Source organism: Antedon mediterranea, chromosome 4 (genome assembly GCF_964355755.1).
Source record: "Antedon mediterranea chromosome 4, ecAntMedi1.1, whole genome shotgun sequence".
Taxonomy (NCBI): Eukaryota; Metazoa; Echinodermata; class Crinoidea; order Comatulida; family Antedonidae; genus Antedon; species Antedon mediterranea.
The window spans coordinates 25,267,121-25,284,064 of record NC_092673.1 but is presented as its reverse complement, the minus strand read 5'-3'; the positions used below and the strand labels follow the sequence as shown (position 1 = coordinate 25,284,064).

General features: G+C 34.3%; 1 protein-coding gene across 1 annotated transcript; it reads right to left on the bottom strand.

Annotated features, from left to right (window-relative positions):
- Nucleotides 1-2,351: 2,351 nt before the first annotated feature.
- On the bottom strand, nucleotides 2,352-16,246 carry LOC140047732 (PH-interacting protein-like; the record flags this gene model as incomplete). Its single annotated transcript, XM_072092767.1, has 13 exons — nucleotides 2,352-4,964; nucleotides 5,566-5,739; nucleotides 6,496-6,681; nucleotides 6,945-7,170; nucleotides 7,518-7,646; nucleotides 8,004-8,138; nucleotides 8,497-8,629; nucleotides 8,852-9,021; nucleotides 9,564-9,664; nucleotides 9,985-10,049; nucleotides 10,184-10,284; nucleotides 11,106-11,327; nucleotides 16,184-16,246. Coding segments are annotated over 13 exons (2,127 nt in total), but the record flags the coding sequence as incomplete, so codon positions are not given.
- Nucleotides 16,247-16,944: the final 698 nt, after the last annotated feature.

Below are 16,944 nucleotides of genomic sequence, written 5' to 3'. Positions count from 1 at the left end.
AGTGGGAAATTATTAATACCATGTTTTTCTCACTTACTATGTCCACACCACTAATCTGGTTTCAATATAAAATTGTGCATAGAATTTTAGGTAATAACTCCTTTTTGTATAAAATTGGGAAAATTGACTCACCTTTATGTGCTTTATGTAAAGCAGAAACAGAAACCTTAATACATATTTTTGCACAATGCTGTGAAATTAAAATATTTTGGAGAAAGATTAAACAATGGTTAAAATCATATTTTAATATAAATGTAATTATCAACCCCGAATTATGCCTTTTTGGAGTTAGAAAAAAAACATTTAAAGCCCTAAATACTATTTTACTAATTTGTCGACACTACATATATAGCTGTAAAATGAGAAAAATTAAGCCCAATATTGTTCGATTCGTGAATGAGATTAAGTTACACGTTAAACAAGAAGAATTTATTTTGAAAACCAAAGGGGAGCATCATACTTACTTAAACAAATGGAGTCCTTTCTTGGAAAAACATGAACTTATTGACTGGTAACTTTGCATTAAAAAAAAAAGGACTTAGTACTGTTTTTTATAATATGTTTTTTAATCCTGAATTATTTATACACTTTTATGATCTGTTTATTTAGTAAGTTATAACTATATATTTGAATAAGAAAGTTTTATGTTTAATTAAATTATTTAGTTGAAATATGTTATAAAAAAAAAATTGACAACAAATTATTTATAGACTTTGTTTTTAAGAAAAAAGAAAAAATAGATTTATATTTATTACATCATGAAATTATTTATAGTTTGTTCTTAAGAGAAATGTATATTATATATTATTATTATTTAAAAAGTGTTATTATTTATATTGTGTATTACTATTAATAAGAAAGTGTTATTATTTTAAGCTATTTTTTAAATTTAAATATGAAAGTGTTCAATAAAAAAAAACAAAAAAAAAAAAAACAAACAAACGAACAGATATGGAACGCCAAAAGTGCATCATTAAAACTGCATTCGACTCGATTAGCACACGAAATACCAGGTCAAAATGGCCCCTTTTTCAGAGGCGGGTAAGGTTTGACCGTATACAATGCAATGTGTGAAATGTAAAGCTTTCTTATGGCCCTCCCCATGCACATGTTCGCAACACGCTGCTTGGTAGGCCTATAGTGTTCGTTATAAGAAGACGAGATGTAATTATACGTCCATGGTTTAACCATGTAATGTATAATATTTATTTCTTTTTAATTTATTTTTAATATGTCGAATGCAGTATTTAGAACGTCAAATAACGCAATGACCGGGGGCCCTTGGCGGCCCCCTGGCCCCCAGCCATTGTTGCTCGCTTCGCTCGCATCCCCCCATTATAAATGCTGCATACGGGCCTGCTTCTGCAGCAATTAGGTCATTTATACAAGCAACACGCACTCGCATTTTCTGCTCAAACTTAGAAGCTTCAACTATTTCAGTGCTCTTCTTTAGGGTGGTGATTGAAATCAACTTCTGCTTGATGTTTTCCTTCTGGCAGAACATTCCCATTTGGGGGGTTGTGCACTACTACGATGAAATAGGGATGATTGTGCTGTCGATGAACAATTCAAATTAATTTCTGCCAACGGAGCTTGTTTGTATACATAGGATAGCATGATTTATGCCAAACTAGTTTGAGTCTTTCTTCAGGACTTCTAAAAGTCTGTCTACTGTATCCCTGTATTTTACATCTCTTAGCTTTTTTCGCTCATGCGTAAACAGTGATAACGTTGTAAGACCTTTTTCTGTAGAATCATATAGTTTATCTTGTTTCTTCCTTTGTTATGCAGAGGTTATGGGAAACTAGGCTGTCTTACAACATGGCATAGAAAATATAGATAAAAAAATATTTAATTTTTTTTTTTAATTCATTTTTTTTTAAAAACTATGAGTGTGTATACTTAGAATGGGAAACATTTCTTATTTTGGGAATATCCTAGGCCTACTTTGCATGTAGTTCTATGTGCCCGGGGAACCTGTGAAAACCTGGACCACGCCCTTAGTTACGTTATCTAGACTAGCCGCTAGTCTCTGTTAAGCTCTGTCGACACTATCAAACTTTATGTGACAAAAAAATGTGCCAATTATGGACATGACGATGTCATATCACTATTTTGATATGTATACAGAGTTGTATTGTCTTTTTTATGTTTTAGTATTTAATGAGACTGGTAAATCAGTATGAAACGCCATGTGTGCCAAAATGTTTATCTTTTTACCAATATTAATTCGATAGCCGCCTAGAACCGAGACAAGGGTCTCAAAACAGAACAGTAATCAGGTTTTCTTTCTGTGGTGATCTTACAAATAAACGTAAAACAAAATATACACTTGGTTACAAAATTCTGGTTTCAAATTGTTTCTTTTTTATTTTGCACTTTTTTCGCGCAAAGGAATGTATGAAATTTACTAATTATATATACTTTATACAACGTGCATAATACCATTTATATAAGACCCGTTTGGAAATTTCAAAACGACACATTATTTTCTACAACGCGAGAGAAAAAAATATGATCAAATCGAAATGTTATACAATACACAACGGTGCTTTATGGAAACACTAATTTTTAAATAACAAAATAACTTAATGAATGCGTAATAAAAAAAACCGTATGATAGCATAGGCATAATGCTGTGTAAAGATATGTAAACATACACTAATTAAATTTCTAAAACAGTTAAACCAAAGAAAAACACAATCTGTTAACGAATAAAGTCGGGTCTCCAATAAAAGTGTAACGACTCTCTGACACCTAATCAAGGACTAGTGGCCGTATTCAACAGTACCACTTAGTACTTGGGACACACCCTTGACAAAACGAAGATATCTGCTATCTACTAAGCGAATACAATTTAAGGGAATAAACTTATGTATCGACTTAAGTGAAATACAAATATAGGCATACAGCAGGAAAACATTGTGTGAATGGCGAATACGACCACATCATGTTTATCAGGTCTGCAGTTGTCTCTAATTGGAGAAAATCTTTAAAATGGAGCAGAAGTCTGCAATAGGATTGTTTAATTAGGTGTTTATTTGGAGGGAACGTTTAGTTTGAAATAAATTTGACCAGAGGCCCTAAAAAGTATGAAAAACCAAATCAAAAGGTCATTGCGGTTTTCGGTATTTTTTTTTGGAGGTTTTTTTTAACTCGTTCACCCTAAAATAGTTTGACAAAAAAAGTGCGATGTGCCCAATTATGGTAGTAATATGCTTAAGTATGGTAACATGATCATGTTCATATATGGGCATCGTATTTTTTACCATATAAAGTTTAATAGTGTAGACAGAGCTTTAAGCCTTGTATACACTATCTCTATCACTTTATGTGACAAAACAATGTGATATATGGACATGATGATGTCATAGCACTACCATATTTGGGCATACCACTACCACATTTGGGCACATCACATTTTTTTGCCATATAAAGTTTGATAGTGTAGATAGAGCTTTAATATATCGTTATGCAAATGTAAAAATCAATAAATAAAGCCTGGACTGAAGCCATGTACATACAAGCACAATGCAATGAATGACATGACAATCGTACCTGCCATCTGCTTGTAATGAACAACAAATTGAATTCTACACAGTAATTATGAAGGAACATTCAAAATAATGGGATATAATATAATACAAAATTGCAAATATTAACCAAGACCTTTAAAGGAGAACGTTATAGCAACCTTAAATCACGGTGGTTATCAGTTAAAGGGACAGCACATGCACAAAAGCATTTGATTTGGACCAATGACTCTGGGAATGATAGCCAAACATTCAACCATCGAAATACAACTCCAAAGTTGTGAAGTATTCATTCAAAAGGAACGGATATTATATAATTTGGTATTGCAAATATCAAACAGGACTTTTAAGGAGCATTTGATTTGGACCCATGGCACTGGGAATGGTAGCCAACCATCCAACCATCAACTACAACCCCAATGTTGTCCAATGAAGTATTTTTGTGTACATCATTTGATTTCGAACATATAAACCCTAACATAGCACAGCATAACTGCACAGAATATGGCACCTGCATTAGCAAAGAAATTGCATTCTCATACAAAAACAAAATTGAATGTGTTTACACTCAAATTTAATAAAGAAATACAGATAGTATTACGAAGTAACCACCTCGAAAAAAATGACATAATAATAGTATTAATATCATTCAAATGTTCAAATCAAAAATTGTACATCATTAAGAGCCAGTATCAACTTGTTTGATTATAAAAAGGAAAGTTTCTCTTTAATTTTAAACCACATTGGTTGATTTTACAAATATGAATACAGTATAGTGTAGAAAACAAAATTAAAGTAAGTAAACAAAAGTATATAATCTTAAAGACTATCTTATACAAAACTACAAAATATTTCCAAAAAATTGTTTTCCAAAAAAAAAGTATAAACATCAACTTTCACACTGGCGAAAAGTGATGAGGTAGATAGTTTTCTTTTCAACCTTGTAAGTTAGAGCTAGTCTCCTGTCAGACTTGCTCTTGCACGAGGGGTTAACCTTCGAACTCTGCCCCTACTTGACACACTTTGAGGTATTACTCCCTAACGATGACTCTCCTTCCTCAGAGCTTTCTACCTGAACCCGAGTCCTTTTTGCAGCATTTCTGGTGGTTCTCAGTGTTGGACCATTCTTAGTACTTCCCAGAAACTGGTATTCAAAATCTGTTGATGTTATTCGTTTACGTAATCTCGTTGAACGTCGTCCGACATTTTTTGCAGCTGTTTTTCGAGTTTTACGAACAATCTTTGTTTTCTTGTTAACAGTTTTGGTAATTTCTTCTGAACTGCAGCTTTCAGTATCACTGTCGTGTCCTTCACTTTCTTCATCAGATGAACTATTTTTATTTGATTCTCTTTCCTCTTCACTTTCTCCTACTGGATTTGAATTTTCTTTCTTTCCTGTATTTTTAGAGCCATTCAACGAAGCACTATTAACTGTATCAAAATGAAGTACGAATTAGTAATCTTTATCTAAATTATTTATTGTAGGCGCTAATTAGTAAATAATTTTTAACAGTCAATTACTGTCACAGCATAGGTTGCCAAAAGAACAAACGTACGAAAGATTCCAAAAGAATTGTACAGTATACTAAATAAACCTAAAATGGTTATATTACAATTTACCTATTATTAAAACAACACAATAGAACCTTTCCTTTGGGAGATCTTTTATTGAAGGAACACCTATCCTTTTAAACAAACAAGAGGCAATATATGTTTTAACACTAAGGCTAACATATTGCCGGGATAACCATAAGCAAATTATTCACTATCCTTCTTAAGGTGGCAATCCTGTTTAAAGACAAATGTATACGCAAGCAAGTCTTTGGGACTGGAGTTGTTCTGTCATGAGAACAAATCTTGACATATGACAGGACTTGAACCCAGGACCCTTGGATTGGTAGCCAAGCATCATAACCACCAAACCACAACTCCATACAAAGGGGGGCATACTTTGTTGGGGTCCCGCAGGTGTCTCCTTAATAGAGGTTCTAATGTATTTGAATAAATATATGTAAATATTGTTTTTACTTACAAGATCTATTCCTTGTCATACGCTTGGATGGTTCACCACTTGACCGTGTGTTCATCCTCCTTGTTCTGGTCCCTTGCTCTTCTTCACTCTCCTCTTCCACCTCTGTTTCTTCTTCGTCTTCCTCTTCTTCTTCATCATCATCATCCTCTTCAACTTCGTCATTTTGAACAACCACTGAGAACATAAATAGAACAAATATTGGAACATTGAATACACCAAGAAACACAAATGCTGCATACACTTCCCTGAGATTTAAATAAACCAAGACCAATGGTTAATTTTACTGACCACTGCCATATCCAGTAGAACTTTCTAGGTCTCAGTAAAACTAACCATGCTTGCTAAAAGTCCGGACGATGGCTACAACTCTTTAAGAGTTACATTAATCATAACTCGTGGTTAGTTTTACCGACCACTGCTATGCGCAGTGAAACTTAACATGGTCTCAGTAAAACTAACCATGTTGGCTAAAAAGTCCAATCTGAATGACGGCTACAATTCTCTCATGGTTAAATTTACCAAGACCAGCGTTTAATTTTACTGACCAAATATGGTAGTTATATTCCCAAATATGGTAGTAATATGACATCATGTCCATATATACATCACATTTTGTTGTCACATAAAGTTTGATAGTGTAAACAGAGCTTTAGGCAAGACACATTACTTACGTTTGCATCTCTACATCCAGGTGTACAAATGGGTAAGGCCAAGACACAACTCTACGCTGTGATTACTATAGCTGCATTATTTATGCAATACTTCCATACATATTCATCCAAAAATGTCCGGGATAACAACATGTAATAACATACAGCGCTTAAGGTTTCACAACATTAGGCGCTTTATAAATCCACGATATTATTATATATTATATTATTCCATTTAAATTCAACTTTTTTTAAAAAAGAAACATCAAAGTATACTCACTGTTTCTCTCTCTTGATGGGGTACTAGGTTGATGATGTGACGGCCCAGTTCGATTATTTTCATTGTCGTCTGCATCATTTCTTTGGTCTTGGTTTTGTTGCATCCTCATAATTAAGGTGTCTAGTATACTGGCAGCCTCATTGTCTTCTGCATTGTGCGGAGCGTCTCCGATAACACCGGGCTCTCCTGAAAAAAAACAACACACGATTTGTTTAGATGACAACATATTAATGTAATAAAACAATGACAATAATTAGCATTTATAAATTGATAACAAATTGATAAAAATATCATGTTGCTACCTTTTGACCTTTTCACGCCACTAGACTATGTAGCTTTCACGCTCACAAACATTATGGGCATGGGCAGAGTGACTTTTCGATTCAATAGCTGCTTAGAATTATAGCGCTCTGTGAAATCAAAATGTAGATATTCACAATCAAACTCACCATTAGGGGCTACCCCTATTTGCGACACCAATGATGTATCGTTACAGTTTTCACGACCAGGCACTAATCTTTGATAGCTGGGAGGGTGGGGGTTTCCGTCCATATCGACTAAGAATGGGGGCGGCATGAGATGAGGTGCTTGCTGTGTTTGTTCATCCAGAACATAATTGTTTGCGTCACGCATCAACGGTCGATAATCCGTGTGGAAGAATTGTTCATATGGTACCTTAATGACATTCAAGAAGGAATAAAAAAATTTAGTCTTTATTCTTTATGTTGTTTATAAATAATCTATTATTTTAAAATGTGTTTGGACTTTTCATTAATTAAACCTTAAACACACTGTCAAACTTTATGTGACAAACAAATGCGATGTGCCCATATATGGACATGATGATGTCTTATCACTACCATATTTGTCCATATCACTACAATATTTAGGCACGTCACACTTTTTTTGTCAAACTAGTTTGATAGTGTAGACAGAGCTTTACAAACTATACGTACATACACCTATGTTGTACAATAAATCATCACAAACATATTACATCATAATTAAAATTGATCACTTACCTTTTTATAGTTTTCACCAGAACCCATGCCATGAATACTCAGGTGCCCATGTGAATCTGTGAATGCATAGTACCAACCATTTGGTGACCACTTACAGTCGAAGACAGCACCATGGCCTTGCCCCTCTATCTACAGAAAGTAAGTCGAGTTTTTAATTACAACAGAGTGATACTTAGATCAATTTAGAAGTTATGGTGACTCAAACGAAGTTGAAGTTCAAATAATAAATAAACAACTTGATTGATTACTAATTAATTCCTCAGTTTGGTTCACCACAAGTATAACCAGATCCCAGCGGAGATCAAGGTTCCTATTGTAAGAAGTTTATATTGGTGTGAACATTTTCTTGAACTTTTTCTGTATTAATTAATGAGTGGGTTTTGCATGAGTAAATGTGAACTGTGAAATGGACACTAATGTACTTAGATAGATTCAGACTTTTGCTGTGAGAGAGATGAGAAGAGAGGTGCGTAAGTAAGGTCTTACTGTGTTGCAAAAGCTTGTTATTCTCTGACCAGTCTCAAGATCCCAGAGATTGATCATACCATCATGGCCGCCACTTAGAAACACACGCGGATCAGAAGGACAAGCTTCAAGCACAAAGATTTCATCTGTATGACCCTGTGATAAAAAATATATACATAAGGAGAAAACATAGCTGAGGAGATCAGACATTCAGTACTGCTGGACCTGGAACAATCTGCATTTACATATTAGGAAATCGACATCTTTGGACAATTTTAAGTCACAACGCTATGAGCAATGATCGTTGGAATGGTGCTTTAAAAATGGAACGATTGATTGATTGATAAAAAACAAATAATAATGATAAAACATTGCTATAAAAAGTATTACTAACCTTCTAATGTTCAATGATTACCATTGTTACTATACTATAGTTAATTTGCTTAATGTTTTTTTTTTATATTTTTCAATTTTATTCTGTTAAAGGCTTGTTGTTGTACAATTGTTAGTTTACCTTTAATTCATTTTGCAGTTTCCCTGTGTACGAATTCCAAACTTGAACCGATAGGTCGTTAACCGCGGTCACAACAAAGTCGTCGTACAGAGACCATCCGACCATCGTGACACAATTCTTCATAATTTTGTTGCTTTCTTCAGTTGTGGCTGTTCTTGAACTATTTTAAAGTAATTAAGTGTTAGTTTCTATACAATTACAACAGTTTTCATCCATGCGATTACAATATAACCTCTATTAAGAAGACACCTTCAGGACCCAACAAAGTGTCCCTTAATAGGGGTTGGCTGTAGTGTTAAAACATACTGTCCCTCGTTGTTTCAAGAAAAAGTGTCCCTTAATAGAGGTTTTCTACTGTAATTCAATTCCAAAAATGTTAATATACCTTTGCAGCCTTGTACTCATGTTGAGAAGCATACTTTTCCATTCTTGTCGTTCATAGCGCCACACTCGCGCGGTCCCATCCTTACTCCCACTAACAAATCTATCGCCTGCATGGCAAAAGTCAATGCTATTAACGCGATCCTAAATTAAAAAGTAAAAAGAAAAAAAAAAATTTGTATCAATCATGGTTACGAAATCGTTTTCTTGAATGTCTAATATTGGCAAACATCAAACTATAGCAAAAAATATTATTGAATGTGAACTCACAGCATTGGTTAGATGTTTGCCCTACCCTGATGTACTCATACTTTATGTTAAGTACATGCCGAGTAAAAATTCACAAGTAATTCTCAGAGTCAGAGTAGAATAAATCTGACCAATTAAATAGCTCCCTGATGCAAACGTACTTTGCAGTACTTAAAATATAATCTTTGTTGGTGTAGTACCCACTGCTCTCTTGGCTCGAATCTAACCCTAGCCATCAGCGCAAGGTCTACAGGTATAAACGCCAGGCTAGTGATCTGGAGGTCCTAGGTTCAAGTCCCACTTGAATTACTTGCGAATTTGTTTTGCAAGTGTTCTCAATATGTAATCAGCATAAGTACAATAACGTCAGAGTAGGGAATACATTTGACCAATTACATAGCTCCCTGACGCAAAGATACTTGAACAATAAAACTCACAGCATGATCTTCAATCTCAGCTACTTTTTCTGGACCGGACCCGGAAAACATGTAAACACGAACTAATTGATCTGAGCTACCAGTTACAAGGAATGTACCACCTACAAACATAAATATGTTATATATGTTATAGTAATGTTAAACAATAATTAAATTCTGTTTAATATTTACTTAGCTTTTTTACTAATACAATAGGAAAATAAATTGTATCTTTAGCAGTTAAAAACCTATTTTAGAAGGCTAAAGAAATCTTGAACAGGGTGAGTGGCTATGAGCAATCACTGGCTAAACTCAGGGGCCTCAGAGCTTAAGGAACCCAGAGCATGAGCAATCCAATGCAACTACTACCCAGGGTTGGAGGGCCTTTTAGGAGTGCTAAACCAGGGCCTTTTCCTCCTGCGTTACGCCACTGTCAACATACCTGGGCTGAAAGACAAACACAGCATTTGCGCCCTTGATCTTGACAGGAATCGAACTGGTCGGTTACTAGAAAAATACATAGGATAAAATACATCAATGTGATATCTAATGTTTTAACATAATCAGTGAAAAAATATATATAAAAGATCAGCTAATAGATAAAATATTAAAGCCTATTAAATCAAATTGTATTAGCTTACTTAAATGTGTTAGTGGCTGGGTTCCACTGCCAAAAACAGACGCACCCATCTGTCCCGGTACTGGCCAAGTAACGCACTGGACCACTATTTAAAGGTGAAAACTAAAAAGAAAAGACAATAAATTATTAAGTAGAGAAAAGCAAGAAAAATCTTTTTTTACAGTTACACTATGCTAATGAATGAAAGCAAAAAATAAACTTTTATACAAAAACAGACTTCTACATTTCTGTAATTCTTACTTATTGTAAATAAATAACTTTTACCACAAAAACGTTGGAACTAAAACTATTTTCGGACAACGTGGGGTATTTGCTTATCCCTCTGGGTTATATTAACTGCACGTAATGTAACTAATAATGTTATTAATGTTTAGTAATAAATTTATAATTTAATAACGTAATTAATTCAATGTGTACGCTGCATAGCATTCAGTGTTAAAGGTTGAATTATGAATGTTTTATGTAGCATGGAGTTTTTTAATTTTTCGATTCAAAAATCCTTAAAATGATTCCAATACATCTGTATACACATAATATTTTTTTTTGTAAAACAACTGTTTGATAAAACATTATTCACTGTTAACATGTTAAAAATAATTGCTTTTTTTAAACAATTTTTTTGTAAAATTGAATGGATATACCTAGTTTCAAGTTTTTAAAAAGCCAATTACCTAGCATAATAATATCCTCCTAAATTTTTCTCTAAAACTCAAAACAAATATAAACAAATCAATACTTCTGAAATCCATAGGACTGTAGCTAAAAGTCAACAGGTTAAACATGTGTATTGATTGCTGTTAAAATACCAAGAACACCCCAAAAACACCTTGATCAATTTAGGCTTATATCCTAACGGTCAAATTGGATCTAGGAGTGTCCTTGTAAAGTTATATGAATATGATTTATGCCATTGCAGTACCTACCTCAAGGGATGTGATCGTACCCGTATGACCCTGAAGAACAGCTATTGGTGCCATTGTCCGTAAACACCAGACTCGGATTAATTTATCGACACTGGCTGCAGCAATTAATGTGTTCTCATAATTAATATGCATATCAACGATTTCTGAAGCGTGTCCTCGAAGTGTGCCCAGAAGCCGACCGGTATGGCTACACCAGATCTTTACAAGATGGTCGTCAGCTCCCTGTAAATTGTTAGAAAGTTTTAGAGAACTAAAAACTTAGTATACAGTTTGGAAATTATAGAACTTGAACAAAACAATTTTCCATTTATACTAATTGATACTTAACCATGATAGGGCATTAAAACTGATGACACTAAGGCCCTGTTCAGACCCATGGCGTTAGACCGTTTTAGCGTACAACGTTACTATCAAGGTCACGTTACAAACCGCAGAGAAAAAAAACGAGGTGTTCAGACCCATAGCGTACGATGATCGTTACAACGGAAGTACGTCACCCAGGTTGTTTCTAGTTGCATATTCATGTGCTCTTACCCACGTGTTTTCATCATTATTTCCACTGTATATAGGCCTAGATCTCAGCCCTACAATTATGACAAAATTTGCCGTAAATAAAACATACCTCAGCATTTATTTAAGAAAAATATAGTAAAGCCAAATTTCTGTTTCTATTGTTTTTATTTTGTAGTAAAAAACATTTTCCCCAGGCTCTTGTGTTACGAAAATAAAGCAGGCCTCGTAATGATGAAGAAAAAAAATGATTGTGATTAGTCTATCCAGTCCAGTCAAAGATATATATTCTTTGGTCCAGTCGGTTGAAAATAACCCTTAACTTGCTAATAAAAGGGACACAGCTCCCCTTGTTTGTTTACTGATTTTTTTAGGAGTTAGGGGGTTTTCAGCATTAAACTTGTCCAGCCTAGTCTGCCTTAAGTGACTTGATGTCCCACGCTAGTTTTTAGCTTGAATGAAATGCGTGAATGGCTCTAGGCCTAGCTAGGCCTAAAAGCGGATGGGATCGTAGTCCCTATGTTTAAACATGGAGCTATAATTTATAGCTCCATGGTTTAAATACAAGGTGCATGTATTTATGTCATTTGTTAGAAAATATAATGGTAATCAGTTGATAATAGTTTGTAGCCTTTGTAACAGTTGTATTTGTAGTGTAGTTAGGCCTTATTTATTCTGGCCTTTTTGTTATTGAAATCCATCTCACACATTGACGATACAAGATGTCAGCCTAGGTCAAACCTTGTTTCGCGTCATACCAGGAAACGTTCTGATTGGATACAACGTTGACTTACAGTAGCGTCGTACGCTAAAACGGTACTATCAACCGTTTTCCACTACAACGCTACAACCGTTGTACGACGCGTTGTACGCTAATCCCCAACTGTTCAGACACACATTCTTTTAGCGTCGTACGCTAAAACGGTCTAACGCCATGGGTCTGAACAGGGCCTATTTCTAAATAAACATTTGTTTATTTTTTTTTTTTTCACAAATTTACAATTACATTTACAATATTTAATAGTATACCAAAAGAAGTGAGTAATTGTCAGTTTGGTAACCATTTAAATGCATTTAAATGTAAGGTACATATACATTCAACAAAAATTAAAAAACGACAACATGGGTCATTGACCTTGATTTATAAATATAAGAGGAGAGCTCCTAATGGCTCTACATTACACATACATTATATACGTATTATATTGAGTTTTTAGCCCTCTATTATAATTGCTCTTTTGGCGCTCCATAGAAACAACAACATTGAACATGGCGTATGCGAAATTGACGAACCGATGTGTGAGAAACACGTCTGTAAATTCATCAATTTAAAACATTTATTTGTCACTTTTTGTGTGATCTCCTTCGTAAAAGTATTTTTGAGGCCTAATTCTAAGGTGTGGTACTCACGATAACGTTTCTTAACACATTTTGAGTCGAAATAAATGACAGGTGCGAAACGGAACTAGTGCCTATTATGTTTCATGTCATGTGACACAAAATCCAGGGGTGTCACGAAACCTAAGACCACGAAAGCGAAGACCCCCTAAGACCTAAGATCACGAAAGCTAAGACCCAAGACCTAAGATTACAAATATTTATCTTTCGCACCTGCCTTGTATTTTAACTCCCAACATTTATTCTGAATACCACACCTTAGAATTGGCACTTTCATGAAAAATAAACACATAAAAAGTAACAAATACATTTTTAAATTGATGATTTTTCAGACGTTTTTCTCGCACACAAAATGACTAGCCTACAGTACAGTAGGCCTACCCCATGTTCAATGTTTTTGTTTCTATGGAACGTCAAAAGAGCAAAAATTATATAGAGGGCTGAAAACTCTGTGGAGTCCATCTACAGTGTGGATGGAACAATGTAAAATTAAAATTGTAATGATAATAGTATAATCATGCAAGTACGAAGAAATAAATACTGGCAAATAAATTTTAATTTAAAAATCATGATAAGTTTTTTTGTTTCGTTTTCTTTCTGTTTTTATACTTGTACTATTATTGTTGCTCTTTTGGCGCTCCATAGAAACAAAAACATTGAGCATGGGGAGCTCGAGGAGTTACATTACAGTATACAAAGAAACACATCAGTAAAATCATCAATTTAAAGGATTTATTTATTTGTTATTATGTGTTTCTCCTTCTGAAAGTCCTAATTTTAAAGTGTGGTGTTCAGGATAAAGTTAGTCAACAAATTTGGAGTCAAAATACAAGAAAGGCAGGTGCGTAAGAAAAACATCCTCTGAACCAACACAATGGAGTAAATATATACCAACAAACAACCTGTCAAGTTTGTTTGTTGTAAAGAAAAAATATACATTTACTCAACGGGCGAAAATAATGTGAGTTTATCTATGTTTTGCGGTAGTATTAAATTATATTTATGGTAATAAATGAAACCTACTGTGTTTAAAATTATGTATGGATAAACAAGTATTGTTTTTAAGCTGTAGTATATCTTAGTATTTGTAATCTTAGGTGTTGGGTCTTAGCTTTCGTGATCTTAGGTCTTAGGGGGTCTTAGCTTTCGTGGTCTTAGGTTTCGTGACACCCCAAAATCCAGGTACACGATCTTAATCACTGTTTATCGTCGGCAGCCACCCTCTCGTACTGAGTTTTAAAAAAAACATGCGAGATGTTGCGGTAAAGCAGAGAGTATCGCGTTTCATGCCATGTGACCAAAAAAACTAGGTCTGTATAATTACGGTCTTCAGTCGGCAGTCTTTTTAAGCGACCGATTGAACGTTCTGATACTATATTTAGAATGAATTGTTTACGATATTTTTCTCGCAACATCAAAGATTGTAGGCGCGCCTAGCCTATCGGGGGTAGCCATAAAAAAGACAATAGGGTTGGTGAAATTCAGTCCAAAATACGCAGAATTTTTTCCAAAATACGTCAAGTTGAGGGCGCTATACTAATCCAAAATACGCAAGTCTTTCCAAAATACGTCGACTTGAGGGCGCTATTCATTTTCCAAAATACGCGAATTGTCCAAAATACGTCAAGTTGAGGGTGCTAGTCATTTTCCAAAATACGCGATTTGTCCAAAATACGTCAATTTGGAACCGCTTATAATTTTCCAAAATACGTCAACTTGAGAGCGCTATTCATTTTCCAAAATACGCAATTTAAATAACTCCTTTACTTCTTCTAACCAATTAATTATTGATATTATTTTAATCACAATACCATATGCTTTTTATTATTATATATTATATAATAATAATAATAATAAATGAAAACTTATATATAGCGCCGGTATGAAATAATTATTATGTTAGATTTCAGATTAGGTAACTTATTAGACCATAAGTACTGTACATTAAATTGAAAGCGATGTTTGTCTGTCGAGCTCGGGAAAAATATCGATTTTGTAGATCACCAATATAACACATACCTATGACTATACTTAAATACTATATACGTACATGCTGGTTTTGTAGCCGGTTTATGTCGCATTTAAACTAGCTACGTCTGGCAATGCAATCGTACATCGTTCAGACATTATTAATGTATATTATAGGCACTGTCTATTGACTGATGTTGGCACATATTTGTTTTTATTCAGTAATAAATGATTACATTGAAAAATAATAATTGGCTACTCTATGACATTTTATTTACAAAAAATGCTGCCTTCTAATACTTTCATTTATAACTAAAATGTACTTGTTTGTTTTATTCCAAGAAACTTTTTTTTAATACATTAAACTGTAATTTTACCTTACACTCTCAATATGATACATTTGGAAAGGCTCTCGTATTTTGGAAAAAAGTTTGCCGCCCTCAAGTTGACGTATTTTGGAAAATTACTAGCGGTCACAAATTGCAAATTGATGTATTTTGGACAAATCGCGTATTTTGGAAATAAATAGCGCCCTCAATTTGACGTATTTTGGACAATTCATGTATTTGGGATAATTTATAGCGCCCTCAACTTGACGTATTTGTGGACAATTCGCGTATTTTGGAAAATGAATAGCGCCCTCAAGTCGACGTATTTTGGAAAGACTCGCGTATTTAGGATTAGTATAGCACCCTCAATTTGACGTATTTTGGAAAAAATTCTGCATATTTTGGACTGATGTTCACCAACCCGACTCAAAAAAGATCGTTGTATTCGGGGTTAATATTCTTATCATTATATATATTTTTATGACGCACTGTAACAGGTTGGGGAGCGCTCCTTTGAACGTTTTCAGGAGCGCCAAGGAGCGTCAGCGCCATGGCGCTCCTTTTAAATCAAGGTCTGGGTCAACCACGACTAGTGGTCCACTCCCGTACGTGTGGGGAAATGTAGAAAATTCCTTAATAGTGACGCACATAAGTGCGATCAACAATCAAAGTGACCACCACAGGTGAGGTATGAATGAAAATAAAACAGGATGAACCCTGTTTGTCTCCTGGAGGCACTATATCAATCATGAGCTATCAAAAAATGCTTTGAATTAACGACCAGAGAATTTAAACCATGATAGGGTCTTTGCTAATGATGACCCTAATGCTAGAATTGAACACGTTGAACATTCCAAACTACATGACATTTACCGTAAAAATGTTGTTCCCACTTCTATCAAACACGATACAAAAGACGGACGAAAGATGACCTAGGGTTCGCAGATGCTGTGTCACTGATTTGTATTTCTCTAATGGCAAAAGTTGGCAATGTCGTGCTTGACCAACATTGCTACGACCGCTAATTACATGACCTGAATATTGTGAGAAAAATGTAAAAGGGGGGGTTAAAATCAGAGGAGGAAAATAACCTGTGAAAAGAAACAAGATAAATAAATGTAGACCTGGTATATGTTTTTTAATGGTTCATTTTAAAAATGTTTAGTTTTAATTTTCTGAAAGTTTTAAGTCTGATATTCTTTTCATATAAAGATTCATTTCAGATCTAATTAAATAACATTTCCTTTTTGGAAATAATGGTACTTACAAATATTTGGAACTCTACCAAGTTTTTTAGGAGGGAGTAGTGGATGGTGGTTTATTGTACAACTGTGCATGTATGGTCGCCATGCTCTGGGTTTTACATCTAAACAAAAAAACATTATAAAGTAAGTACTAAATAAATTGAAGATGAAGAAATATAAACATATAATTTAACTTTAAATAATAGTATGACAACAGAAATTGCACTTTGTTATGCAAATAAGCACAACAATGTGGGTTATTGTCTAAAGCTCTGTCTACAACTACCAAACTTTATGTGACAAAACCATGTGACGTGTCCATGGACATGATGATGTCATATCACTACCAAATTTAGGCACATCATACTTATCGAATTGCTCAAAATGGCC